Below are 15,000 nucleotides of genomic sequence, written 5' to 3' on the forward strand. Positions count from 1 at the left end.
TCGGCCGAGGGTGAATTTCCCCGGTAGTTTGGATCACGTGGGTATTTAGGTAAATTGAAATTGGCAATCGACCATACCCCACGTGATCTATCTATTGGCGAGTTCGGTCTGATAGAGGACTCGTCAGCTCCGGAGTTATCCGGGGGACGACCTATACATTCCGGGCGATTGGTCGTGCCGACTTGCAGCTCCATCTCGCGGTCGTGCTCGTGGCCGATACCTGGCCCCGCAACAATACTAAAGGGGGGGGAGAAAAAGGGGGGAGAAGGAGAGAGGGATGGGGGAGAGAGAGAGCGAGGAGAGTGAAGAGGTGGAGGGGAAATGAGAGAGGAGGGAGGGTGTGCGATGTGAGATGTGGGAAGGGAAGACAGTATGAGGTGAGCGGAAGTAAAGGAAGATGTGCGGTGGAGCAATAATTACGATTCATACTGTTTCATTAAAATTATTCTGCATAGAATAACAGTGAAGATGGAAACAAAATAATGCCTGAAATCCATTTTCTACTGGTCATTCTATAAACATGGTCTGGAGACAAACTCTCGTCCGGAGACAAACTCCTGTCCGGACAAGTCCAGAGACAAACTCCTGTCCAGACATAAATACCACCTAGACTTGTGTGGAGCCTGCTGTCTGAAGAATAAACACCCATCCAGACATAAACACCACCTCGATATATCTGGAGACAAACCCTCTCCAGACATAACCATCGTCTGGATATGTCGAGGGAGAGAGAGAGAGAGAGAGGAGAGAAGAGAAGAGGGCAGAGTGAGACAGGGGGTGTGGGAGGGGGATACTGCACCATATTGGGAGGGAAGAGCAAGGAGGGGACAAAGAGGGAGAGAGAAAGACAGAGAGAGAGAGAGAGAGAGAGAGAGAGAGAGAGAGAGAGAGAGAGAGAGAGAGAGAGAGAGAGAGAGAGAGAGAGAGAGAGAGAGAGAGAGAGAGAATATGTTATGCTTTATGAACAATACACACACACACACACACACACACACACACACACACACACACACACACACACACACACGAAAATTACGTTGTGTTACGATTTGTCCTCTTCTTCACATCAGCTTTCTTCCCTCCTCCCCCTCCTCCCCTGAATCCCCTGAGTCATCATCTCTCTCTCTCTCTCTCTCTCTCTCTCTCTCTCTCTCTCTCTCCCGCCCCCCCCCCCCCCACACGTGCAAACACCCACTCGTACAGTTCTACACCGCACATTGCAGGCCACGACGAGTACCAAGTGTCATGAGCATACATGTGAGAGCACCCGATGGGTTAACGACCATAGACGGGTCAAACGTACCTAAGTCAGCAATTTGGGAAAAGAGGGAACATGGAGAGGAATTCTTCTGGACCGAGGGATGACCGAACAGCCGTGGAGCTGAAGGTAAGACCGATGGGGTGAAGGAGGAATGACTGAAAGTAGCAGCGTGGGAGGGGGGAGACATTACATGAGAAAAAAATACAGCCGAGCCAACACAAGTCCAAACCCCGCCACCCCAAACAGCCCTTTGATAAGGGACCAAGGACTATCGATACAAAGATGAATGAAATAACTGATGCTCAGGTCAGCTATGTGTCCATGGATGCTCTCCTCCTGGGGTAAATTTTCCAAAACCATAACAACAAGGCATTTTTCAAATATATCAGGGGAAAAGAACAGGTTCGGACAAGTGTTGGCCCATTGAGGAATAGCATTGGGAGAGTGGTCAGTGAGGAAAGTGAGGTGGCAGGCTTATTAAACAGTGATTTTGTTTCAACTTTTACAAAAGAGCAATCAGGAGAACACCAGCACGTGAAATAGCGGGTGAATTGATTTGTACAACTGCCTTGAAGGAAGGTTAAAGGTAAGCAGGAGACAACATTTTTGGAATATTAAGTTAGAGTACAAACGCTTCTCATTCACACCATTTGACATCACAACCACAAGTATGGGGTAGATAATTGGCCTGGTGCATGGGACCCATTGTGTCCCCAAATTTATATGAAGAAGGGAGAGTCCTCCCTCGTGCTGCTTCTCCGATGAGTACCGGAGGACACCCCCGACCTCCAATGTTTCATGATGTACCGAAGATCCGACCAGGGTTATGGTTACTGTTATAGCCAGAAAAAGGCTAGATAATCGAGATGGGTTGGATTAACCGAGAGGGGTTAAAATAGCTTCGAGGTAATCAGGGGAGGTGGGAAAATACGTACGTCAGGCGGGGAGTTTATGACAGTGAAGACAGCTTAGCTTAGAATAGGTCAATTTCGTAAGTTCGGGCAAAACCGGCATATATTGCCTCCTGACTACCCCAGACGTCCATCTCCTGCTTGTACGACCACCAGCATAGCTGCTTGCCATACCTTACCTGCCTATCCTTGTACCTGCCTGCCATACCACCACCTCCCTTACCTTCCGCTCATACCTGCCTGCCATATGTGCCTGTCTGCCAGCCATGGGCCTGTCATGCCATCAAATAACTTTGCGGAACCGTTGACCGGGAGTAGGCAGCCCAAAAAGGACTTCATGTTGAGATGAATGAACATTTTATTAAAATCTCATCAATGATGATGCTGCCCTCCAACCAGCCACACTTGTGTAAATTAGGCTTTTGTTTCTTTGTTAAGGATACCTTGGGATATAATTAAGTATTTTGCAGAGCAAGAGAATGTGTAGAAAAAGTTATCAACACATACTGGAGGGAAAATGAATGTAAACATGTGGGATTAGAATCGGTGGGAATGTGTATATGTTATTACGTGATGACTCCAAGGTTGTCCCCTTCGGTCTGGGACAGACGTCGGAGAAAGTAGTTGGGTGTGGATAAATCATCCTTTATCGTTTTGGCAGAAATGTCTTTATTTTGCACGTGTGTTATTACTTACTCAATCGAAAGATTTCGTTAGTATATTGATGCCTTCCGTTTCTGTTTGTTTGTTTGTTTGTTTGTTTGTTTGTTAGTGTGTTTGTTTGTTTGTTTGTTAGTGTGTTTGTTTGTGTGTTTGTTTGTAGGCACGATAACTCGAGAACGGAATAAGCTACCAATGTCAAATTACACCCCGTGATTCAGGAGGGTGATGGCTAGTGCTGATTAGATTTTGGTCAAAATCGGTCAAAGGTCAAGGTCACAGTGAGGTAAAACATAATTCCGTAAATTCATGTGGAGAAATGGAGTATTTTTGCTTCGCTCGACGTTACGAGTTCGTTTTAACTTCGATTTTAATTTTGTCTTCGGTTTTTACCATCGCTTAGGACGCTTAAAACTCGGTTGTCGAAATTCTGGTAAAAATCGGATGTTTTGGAGACGTTTTAAGATGGTATAAAAAAAGATTTCACTCGACGCGTCACGGGTCGTCACGTGATGCAGTGCGCTCGAGCAGACGCGTCGTTGAGTGACGTGAAGGTTTAATATAATTACGTGGAGAAATGGAGATTCTTGCTTCTGTCGACGTTACGGTTTTTGATGGTTTGACACAGAATCATCGTAGAAACTTCTGGTTTGCGTCGCTACCTTCTCTCGAGACAGCTTTTATTCGACAAGGTCAGAGGTCAAGTTGATTATTTCGTAAGTACCAGTCTATGATAGAGAACATTGTACTTTACGGTACTTCTACATATCGACGGTCCCCTGTGCCAGTGCGCATGCGCAGCCTGAGCCGGAGCCAGGGATGTTGTGGGCGTTTCAACCTGTTCAATACTTGTTTGATTATTGTCGTTCCACGCTAATAAAGTGGTCGAACAAATTGAACTCTGTTCTTATTTATAATCAAACAGCTTGATGCAGTCGAGTAAAGATCGTCGGTGCTGAGGAGGACACGACTGGGTGAAAACGGACCACGAGAACGTCGACAGTGAGTTTGGGTTTCTCGGGTTCTGTACCCAATCTTCGCCCCCAGGACACTGTACACACGTGTGCATCACAGAAAATAGAACGTTTACTCCAGAATAACTGTTCCCATGGCGCCGGTGGAAGCAGAGTGCCCGATCGAGGGTTGTGACTATATGGCTACACACGCAGAGGCGGCAGTGGTGGCCGCCATGCTGAGTATACACGCCACTGTGCACGTCGCCGCCCCCAGGGCGGCGAGCTCGAATGCCAAGATGGAGAAACTCAAGCGTCCCTCCATAGCACTGGCCGGAACGGGCGAGGCCTGGTCGTACTTCATAACCCGCTGGGGCGAATACAAAACAGGTACTAAGCTTGTCAGACCCGACATAGTCCCGCAGCTACTGGAGTGCTGTGAGGAGGAGCTGAGAAAGGACCCCACTCGCGCGGCGGGTAGGAGCCTCGTGGGCAGCGATGAAGAAGACGTCCTCGCCGCCATGAAGGCGCTCGCCGTCCGGACGGAGAACACGATGGTAGCTCGAGTGGCCCTGTCTAACATGCGGCAGGGACACGAGGAGCACGTCCGGCCGTTCCACGCCCGCATCAAGGGGCAGGCGGACACGTGCAAGTATGAAATGAAGTGCACCAAGGCGGGGTGCGATCAGGTCAACGACTTCACGGAAGAGATATTGCGCAACGTGGTTGCCCGTGGCATCGCGGACCAAGCAATACAACTTGACCTACTCGGTGAGAAGAACCAGGACATGCCATTAAAGGACATGATAGAGTATATCGAGGCCAAAGAGTCTGGAAAACGCTCGGCATCGCGCCTGCTTGACACTCAGAGCACGGACGCGATCAGTAGTTCGTATCGGCAGGGAAAGCGACAGGACGTCCGCGCCAGAGTAGGAACCAGGCCGGAAAAACGGAAGGCCAAGCCCGAAGGAGTATGCATCTACTGCGGCGAGGTGGGACACGGAAAAACTCCTCAATGGCGCGCCAGACGCGCCGAGTGCCCCGGATACGGTAAAAAGTTTTCGACAAGGCGTGCCTGGGCGGCCGATCGGCAAGACCCCCATCTAAGGAGACCGACAGGATGTACGACGAGCAGACGGCAGCCTTCGTCGAGCTATGCACGGTCACCATGGCCAGCACAGAGGACGAAATGCGCGCGCTTCCCCTCGCTCACCACCTGTACGATGATATGTGCGATAAGTGGATGAAACGCATATCCGACCCGCAACTATACGTCAACCTCACTCTCACCAACAAGCGCGCGGATTACAAAGCGCTGGGTTTTAACCTCCTGAAACACCCGCGCGGTAACACTACCCGCGATGGCAGACACGGGGTGCCAGAGCTGCCTGATCGGCATTAAAGTCGTCCAACAAATGGGCCTGAGTACTGAGGACCTCATACCTGTATCCATGACCATGAAGGCCGCAAACAACAAAGGAATTCGTATCCTCGGAGCCGTGGTAGTCAGATTCGCCGGTAACAGTGACGACGCTCGGAGATTGGAGACGCGCCAAATCGCGTACGTGACGGACTCTTCAGACCGCATATTCCTCTCGCGCGCGGCCTGCATGGACCTGGGAATGATCTCGGACAGATTCCCGACACTCGGAGAGGTGAATCTGACGACCTCGGAATTGTGCGACTGCCCGCGACGCGCGGAGCCGCCGACCAAGCCGACCGCACTCCCCATGCCAGCGACCGAGGCCAACAGAGAGGCACTACAGTCACATTTACTCAGGATGTATGCTCAGAGCACATTCAACACGTGCCCACACCAGCCACTACCGAGAATGACCGGCCCACCACTACGTCTTATGCTCAGTGAGAACGCGACACCGGTTGCCCATCACACTCCCATCTCCGTGGCCATACATTGGCAAGATGAGGTAAAAGCAGGCCTCGACCAGGACGTTCGGCTCGGCGTGTTGGAGGAAGTACCCGTCAGCACGCCGGTGACATGGTGTCACCGCATGGTAATTTGCGCGAAAAAGAATGGCAAGCCGCGACGCACCGTCGACTTTCAGGCCTTGAACAAGCATGCGTTCCGTGAGACCCACCACACCCAATCCCCGTTCCACCAGGCGAGACGCGTACCTAACGGGAAGCGCAAGACAGTATTCGACGCATGGAACGGTTACCATAGCGTCCGCCTACACGAGGATGACCGCCACAAGACGACCTTCATCACTCCATGGGGGCGCTACCGGTACCTATCTGCCCCGCAAGGGTATATGGCATCGGGGGACGGTTACTCACGACGATACGATGAGATCGTCGCGGACATTGGTAACAAGACCAAGTGCGTAGATGACACGCTACTATGGTCAGACACGATTGAGGGGAGCTACTTCCAGGCGGTCCAATGGCTGGATATATGCGGCCGGAATGGAATCATCCTCAACCCGGAGAAGTTTGTCTTCACCGACGTGTGACCGTGCAGCCGCTACCTGGAAGCAATCCACGATTTCCCACAACCGCGTAACATCACCGACGTCAGATCGTGGTTCGGGCTTGTCAACCAGGTGGCATACGCCTTTAGTATGGCCGTACGAATGCAGCCATTCCGGAAGCTCCTGAAAAGTGGAGAACGCTTCCAGTGGTCCATGGAGTTAGAGGACATATTCCGCGAGTCGAAAGACGTGATCGTACAAGATATCGAACACGGTGTCCGCATATTTGACAAAACTAAGCCAACATGCATCGCCACGGACTGGTCGAAGGAGGGAATCGGATTCTGGTTGCTTCAAAAGCACTGCCGATGCGTGCCAGTTAGACCATTCTGCTGCACTGATGGATGGAAAATAACCCTGGTCGGCAGCAGATTTACACACGCGGCAGAATCCAGATACGCGCCCATAGAGGGCGAGGCTCTCGCAGTCGCGGACGCCTTGGACAAGGCGCGCTACTTCGTACTGGGCTGCGAGAACCTGATCGTTGCGGTAGACCACAAACCACTGCTGAAACTCCTTTCGGACAGAGCACTTGACGACATACCCAACCCCCGCCTCAGGAACCTCAAGGAGAAGACCCTGCGTTATCGCTTCCGCATAATACATATCCCGGGCATGAAGAACAAGGCGGCAGATGCCATGTCGCGCAGGCCGGTCGGCACCACGCGACCTCCACTCATGAACCTTCCAGATGACAATGCCACCATAGCGACCCACCTCCAACCAAGCACGCACACCGACGTCCTGTCTCTCCTACGCCAAACTGAGCCGGAGTATGACAACGACGTCGAGGAGGACAACCTGGCATGGTGCGCCGCGGGCCTCGAATCATTGCGATCAGTAACATGGGATCGCGTCAGGGAAGCCACCAGCAGCGATGGCGATATACACATATTGGAGGGAATGACAATGAACGGCATCCCCGACTCAAAAATCGAGATGCCAGAGATAATTCGCGACTATCACCAGTACCGCGAGAACATTACATCGACAGATGGAGTGATCCTATGCAAGGACCGAGTAGTCATACCACCCTCACTCCACGGCGATGTGCTGAGCGCCCTACATGCTGCCCACCAGGGCGTATCAATGATGACCGCCCGCGCAGAATCCTCTGTATTCTGGCCAGGCATGTCGGCCGACATCAGCGCCACTCGGAAAAACTGCGAACACTGCCACCGGATGGCACCATCACAGCCTGGAGCGCCACCAACTCCACCTATCCCGGTCGTTTACCCCTTTCAGGCAGTGTGCTCGGACTTCTTTGTACACAGGGGTGCACAGTACCTTGTGACGGTGGACAGATACTCGAACTGGCCGATCATCTCAAAGTCGACGGGTGGCGCCGCCGGACTCATGAACCACTTACGTCGCGCCTTCGTGACGTACGGGACACCAGAAGAGCTCGCGTCGGATGGGGGACCGGAGTTCACCTCCACCGAGACCAGGTCATTCCTGCACAGATGGGGCGTACACCACCGCTTGTCATCGATGGCCTTCCCTCACAGCAACTGTCGCGCGGAGATTGGAGTTAAGACAATGAAACGACTTATCACGGACAACACCAGCCCGCAGGGAGAACTTGACACTGACGCTGTGCAGAGAGCGATACTACAATATCGTAACATGCCTAACCCTGACACGAAGATCTCCCCGGCAATGTGTCTTCGGCCGCCCGATACGCGATTTCATCCCAATTATCCCTGGGAAGTACAGACCGCACGACACTTGGCATGAGACCCTGAAAGCGAGGGAGGAGGCCCTCCGCAAACGTCATATCCGCACAGCTGACACCTGGGCAGAACACACCAATCGCCTTCCGCCACTTGCTGTAGGGGACCTAGTCCGCGTACAGAACCAGACAGGATTCCACCCAAAAAATGGGACAAGACAGGCAGTATCGTGGAGGTACGCCAACACGACCAATACGTGATCAAGATCGACGTCTCGGGCAGAGTCACACTTCGGAACAGGAAATTCCTGCGCAAGTTTAGCCCAGTTCGCAATGACCAGCTGCCACCCCGGTCTATCTATGATGATCTAGCAACCCACATCACTGTACCTGCACCCGTTGTAACACCGCAACTGCCTGACCTCGACAGTGAACCCATGACATCTGCGACGCCAACGGGGCCTACGCCGGCACTGACGTCAGTATGCACACCCCGGTGCAAGACGACACCCGTTTCAGACACACCAGCAGCACCAGGACGAGGCACACCGAGGCGCGCGATCCTTCAGACGCCACCATCGGCCCCTGAAACCCCGAGAGCCCCATCCCCACTGGGGCCCGATGTGACACCACCAGCACCAGCAATACGTCAACGCCGATCCACCAGAACGACCAGCGTGCCTGCCTGGCACAAGGATTACTCCATGGAATAGTCACACGATGGGCGATATAAACTTTTGTTCATTCATTAAACTTAATATTTTCTCAGCCTTTATCTATTAATATAATAAAGACTCGGAGGGAGATAGAGAACATTGTACTTTACGGTACTTCCACATATCGACGGTCCCCTGTGCCAGTGCGCATGCGCAGCCTGAGCCTGAGCCAGGGATGTTGTGGGCGTTTCAACCTGTTCAATACTTGTTTGATTATTGTCGTTCCACGCTAATAAAGTGGTCGAACAAATTGAACTCTGTTCTTATTTATATGACTGCTTATTTAAATCATTTAAAGATTGAATGCTATTTCAAGATTACATCTAACTTTGTTTTGTGTCCCAGTGCTCCCACAGGTGTTGGTTCCATGCCATACAGAGATTTCTGCAGAACCTCCCAAGCTGGAAGACGACACCACCTCGATTTCTGAAAACACAAACTTCCCGGTTGTCCTGGAGGTTCAGAGAAACTACATACCAGGTAAAAACATAAAGCCAAATTTGGTTTTCCTTTGACCTCCTTTAAAGAGTTATCTGTAAAACTTGAAGATGTTTGTACATTGTCATTTGTATGGCAACCACACCAATCACAACCGCGATTAAGGTGATTGTTGACACATGCCAATAATAATTAATCCCATCAATAACAAAACTAAAAGGTTGAACTTGGATGGCACACACTCCAAGCGGTTGTGTAACAGAAACGTTTTCTTCTCCAAACACATGCAGTGATCCAAAGAAGGGAGAGCCTTAATTAGTTCACCTCCAGGGGTTTCCAATTAAATGAATCTCTTGATGTGGGAAAGATGGCAGAAGTCACACACACACACACACACACACACACACACACACACACACACACACACACACACACACACACACACACACACACACACACACACCACACGTGGTTGGCCGATCCAAGCAATTTTTCGGGAATCGGCAGGTTGGAGTCAGTATTATGACCGACAACAGTGGGTACTTTATACAACCCAGAAACCTTGAGTAGCTTTCACTGAAAAACAACTTTGCATTTATATCGATGTTTCAGTGATATTTTCACAAGCATTATTCTTTATAAACAGCTGTGTGTGATGGGTGGGAAAAAAAATTTGGCTCTGTAATTTAGAAAACACGTTAATACAGCAAGCCCCTTGGAAATTGGGTGTTATTTCACAACCATTCAATCAGGGTGAGGAGCACGAACCACTCGCTCAGGGTGAGGGAGCATGAACCACTCGCTCAGGGTGAAGGGGCACGAACCACTCGCTCAGGGTGATTGAGCACAAACCACTCGCTCCCGGTGACGGAGCGTGAACCACTCGCTCATGGTGACTGAGCACGAACCACTCGCTCAGGGTGACTGAGCACGAACCACTCGCTCAGGCTGATGGCACGCGAACCACTCGCTCAGGATAATAGAGCGCGAACCACACACTCAGGGTGACGGAGCACGAACCACTTGCTCTGAATGGCGTGTCGTGGAAAAAGCGTCCGCAGTGAGAGAACGATTCGCTTAGAATGACGTAGTGCGGTACTGCTGTCGACATTGAGCGCTTGGCAAGTGTCTTAAGCCCTCTTGCAAGGACTCTAATTCAATGGTTGATGAGGAATCGTTGGCCAGGCTGTCGCTGCATACCATAAAGGATCCCTTTAACTTTAGAGCCAGTCTTCACTGCACATGCAGTCGTTAATGAAATAATAAATCCGCGATTTTGCCTGCTCATCTGTACACATCACGTGGTACATTGGTTTGGGGTCTGCGCAAACATTTTAACTTTTTTAAAAAACATCTGTTGACCACCAGATTTGCTTTGATCCCCTGTAGTGCACCACGTGAAACCTCCCAAAATATAAACACAGATCTGCCAGATGCTATGGATAGGCAGTCCCTCTGGGAGCAGGGCGTGTCAGGTCTGGCAGTGAATGCATGAAATCATGTAGCTAAATGAAGCATGTTAATTTTGGCGCATTCCTAAATGTTTTGTTCACTCAATATAATTCTCCAAATAGTTGAACAAGATAAGTTTATTGCTTTGGAAATTTTACATTTTCTTGTGGAGGTATGGAGAAGGAGGGACTTGCTTGCTTAAAGTAAATCGTTATATCAGCTTAGTTAGAAGACTTTATTTCTTTAAATTATCAGATTTCACAATAGATTTTGACACTTATTTTGTCCAGATGATATCCAATCCTCAAAACCGAAATAATATTTCAATGATATACTTTAATGAGTTTGTGAGAGTAGTTCGTATTGTGCAAAATTGTATCATATAATGCCTGAAATTGCTGCAAGCTCCACATTTGAAAACTATAGCACTGACAAAAGCAATGTATACAACGATTTGGAGCTGTGATGAGCAGGCATTCGATAATATGAATGAGGAAAGTGAAAAAAAAACCTTATCGTTAAGAAATCATTGCAGACTGTTCAAAGTCAAGGTATGGTTGAGCAGGCCAAAAAACATGCCAGCTTCAGACCCCAGCAAGGGTACCCAGGAAACGCCTTAAGACCCCAGAGGGCGAGGTAGCCGAGGATCGCCTCATGAAGGATATAATTAAATATGGCCATTAATTATCTTCAAAAGGGGTGTTTATTAGGAGGTTGGTGGCAGGATTTGCACTCCGGCCACCGTAAAACCCTTCATTCTGCAAAACGCAAAAACGCAAAAAAATCTGAAAACCCACTCCGTGGGAGTACCTCCTGTGCAGCTTCCCTTCGCAGGGCAGCTCACCGGATGACGGGATTGGGGCAAAGCCTTCGGGACCCCCAATCTTTGATAGGAGGGAAACCATGGGGTAACATCCCTGGGTCAGATTGCGGGAGAGTGTGTCGGAGTGGTGCTGAGGTGTCGTCCACCAGACGGCGGTCTCCTTGGGTTAACCTGAGGCGGTCCCTTCGGGTGGGTGCCTGGAATGTCCTATCCCTAAGAGAGGATGATCACCTGTCTCTGTTATCATCTGAGCTCAAGCGTTTGGACATCGGGATTGCAGCTCTCTGAGGTTCGGAGACCGGATTGCGGCGAGATAATGGTGGGTGGTTACACCTACTATTGGTCTGGTCGCTCTGATGGTTACCATACCCAAGGAGTTGCTATAGCTGTGTCCAATAAGCTGACCCCAATGATAATTGAGGTAACACCGGTCAACGAGCGTATTATGAGATTAAGGATTCGTCACTCCTTAGGTGTCATTTCCCTGGTCTCTATTTATGCTCCGACTGAGGCGAGTGATCTCACCGTGAAGGACACATTCTACGCCACACTCGAGTCGGTGGTTGATCAGTGCCCCAGACGAGATACACTTCTAGTCTTGGGGGATTTCAATGCATCGACTGGAACTGATAGGGATGGTTATGAGGTGTGTGTTGGTCCCCATGGGTCAGGAACTATGAACCAGAATAGCACTAAGTTCCTTGACTTTGCAAGAAGTCATGGACTTAGGGTGGCTGGTTCATGGTTTCAGCGCCCGCAAGCTCATCGCTGGACTTGGTATTCCAACGCTGGCGGTGTGGCAAAGGAGATTGACCATGTCCTCATTGACGGTCGTTGGATGATGATCCAGAACTGCAGGGTCGACCGGAGTGCTCAGTTCCTCAATACTGACCACAGGCTTGTTGTCGCAACTCTAAAGCTGCACCTTAAATCCTGGAGAATGGTACCATCCCAGCCTAGGCTGGATGTTGCCAAGCTCAGGGATGAGAGAGTAGCTGAGGAGTTTGCGAACAGGCTGAGTGGACACTTGGGGGGTCTGGGTGCTTTGGGGGGTCCTGAAGAGTTGTGGAGCACCTTCAAGACCACCGTCCTTGATGTTGCTGGTGGATGCCTTGGAGTTCACCGCAGGGCAAAGAAGAATTTTGTCTCTCAAGGGACACTGGATACCATTGACCAGAGTCGCAGGGCCAGGCTGAATGGCAGAGCTGAGCTGTTCAGGGAGCTGAGGCGTAAAACTGTACGTGCACTGAGGGTGGACAAGGAGGCCTATGTGCGAGGAATCTGTGAGGGGGTAGAGCATCACCTGTGGACAGGTGATTCTCGTCCCGCTTACAGGGGAATTCGCGCATTACGTTCATCCAAGCCCATCCCTCGGAGCACTACAGTTCGAGCAGAGAGTGGTAGGCTCTTGACAGAGGAGTCTGAAGTGAAGGCCCGCTGGGCCGGTTACTTTGAGCGGTTGTACCAGGCTGATCCCCCAACTGTCGAGTTGGACGTCAAGGGTGTTACAATCCCTGTTGCTGACCCTCGAATCAACTGTGGTCCACCTACGCTTGTGGAAACACGGGTTGCGGTGAACCAGTTGAAACGGGGCAAAGCTCCAGGGATCTGTGGCATCCATGCCGAACTTCTGAAGGCTGGTGGTAATGCTGCACTCGTGTCGTTGCATGCAGTTTTGTGCTCTGCCTGGAACACAGGCATCATCCCAACTGACTGGAAGAGGGGCCTTGTTGTTCCTCTCTGGAAAGGGAAGGGTGATCGCCAAGACTGCAACAACTACCGAGGGGTGACGCTGCTCTCAGTGCCGGGCAAGGTCTTTGCTCGGATAATTCTCGATAGGGTTCGCCACCATCTGCTTGAGCACCAGCGTCCAGAGCAGTCAGGCTTTACACCAAAGAGGTCAACGATTGACCGTATCCTTGCACTTCGTGTCCTCACCGAACGCAGACGAGAGTTTCGGCAGGGGCTGCTTGCAGCCTATGTTGATCTCTGTAAAGCGTTCGATTCAGTGAATCGGGATGTCCTCTGGAGGATTCTTGGTCTTCGTGGGGTGCCACCAAAACTGATCGATCTGATGTCTGAACTCTACTCTGGTACTGAGAGTGCTGTGAAGTGTGGTGGTACCATCTCCAACTTATTTCCAGTTGTTACTGGAGTTCGTCAGGGATGTGTACTTGCCCCCACACTTTTCAGCACTTGTATGGACTGGATTCTAGGGAGGATGTCGGAGAGATCAAGTTGCGGTGCGTCATTTGGGAATGTCAAGATCTCGGACCTTGACTTTGCAAATGATGCAGTCATCTTTGCGGAGACTTTAGACATCCTCTTGGGGGCCCTCGAGGTGCTGAATGAGGAGTCGGAGCCGTTGGGATTACGGGTTTCTTGGGTCAAAACTAAGATCCAGGCTTTCGGTGACATCTTGGATGCTGCTGTCCTGTTTGTGGTGAGGATGTTGATGTCGTGGAGAGATTCACTTACCTTGGCAGTGATATTCATGTCTCTGCTGGCTGCGAGTCAGAGGTCAATAGACGTCTGGGTCGGGCCTGGGGAGTCATGGATTCACTGGATCATGGGGTGTGGCGCTGCCGGTACCTGTGCGGGAGGACGAAAGTCCGAGTCTTCAGGTCCTTGGTACTTCCAGTCTTGCTCTATGGGTGCGAGACTTGGACTCTGACCAAGGATCTGAGACTGAGACTTAATTCCTTTGGTACCAGGTCTCTTCGGAGAATCCTTGGCTATCGCTGGTCGGATTTTGTGTCCAACGAGCGGTTGCTGAGAGAGACTCGGATGAGATTTGTTACCTGCATAGTCCGTGAGCGTCAGTTGCGGCTGTATGGACATGTGGCTCGTTTTCCTGACTCTGATCCTGCTCACCAGATTCTCTCAGCGAGGGAGTCTCATGAGTGGAGGAGGCCAGTGGGTCGACCACATGCCTCATGGTTGCAACAGGTTGACCATCATCTCAAGGAGATGGGGATGGGCCTGGCATCTGCCTGGGGGATGGCCAGACGGAGGCCCCTGGAGTACCGGCAGAAAGTGGACGCAGCGACGTGCTGTTCTGGCACATGCTCCCATACCTGACCTGACCTGGGGTGTTTAAATTCACCGAAACACCAAAGTTTCAGTCATGCACTTCCTTGGAGTTCCCATAGTATGTGTCAAAAAATTCTCATTTTCTCCTGTAGATTTGAGTCATTTATCAAAAACAAAGTAGACACAAACAAATACAAGCATATGGATATGGATAATTCAGAGGAGGTTCAATATAAGCAACACATTCTTCCTCTGATTCTGCAGTACATGGAGATTTTGAATTCTTATATAATATTCAGTAAGATGATGTCTCTCGACATGATGGCACCAAGGCTGACATTTTCGGGTTCAGGGGAGAGATCACTCATAGCCTTATTGCTGTGGTCATTCAGAGGTCAGCTTAAATTCAAAAGGCTGGGGAATATTTATGATCTGAAGCTTGATAGGAGTTCTGGACATTACCTTCACACACATTCCATTTACGCCAGACTCCTGCTTCCAGCCAGACTTTCAGACACCAATATATAATAATTATTTATACATAAGAATCCCTGAGTAAGTTACTTAGAATAATAGATTATTCTTTTCG

The 15,000-nt window shown here is 50.3% G+C and overlaps 1 protein-coding gene across 1 annotated transcript in view; it reads left to right on the forward strand.

The window, feature by feature from the left end:
- The window catches only part of LOC147017873 (SMAD family member 3-like), a 206,322-nt gene that overhangs the window by 182,969 nt on the left and 8,353 nt on the right, over positions 1 to 15,000 (forward strand). Inside the window, exon 5 of the mRNA XM_085896933.1 lies at positions 9,011 to 9,145. Within this exon, the coding sequence (XP_085753059.1) occupies positions 9,011 to 9,145 (135 nt within the window). The remainder of the gene's footprint in view (positions 1 to 9,010; positions 9,146 to 15,000) is intronic.

This window comes from Eptatretus burgeri, chromosome 10 (genome assembly GCF_056783735.1).
Source record: "Eptatretus burgeri isolate ZD-2024b chromosome 10, Ebu_testis_v1, whole genome shotgun sequence".
Classification (NCBI taxonomy): Eukaryota; Metazoa; Chordata; class Myxini; order Myxiniformes; family Myxinidae; genus Eptatretus; species Eptatretus burgeri.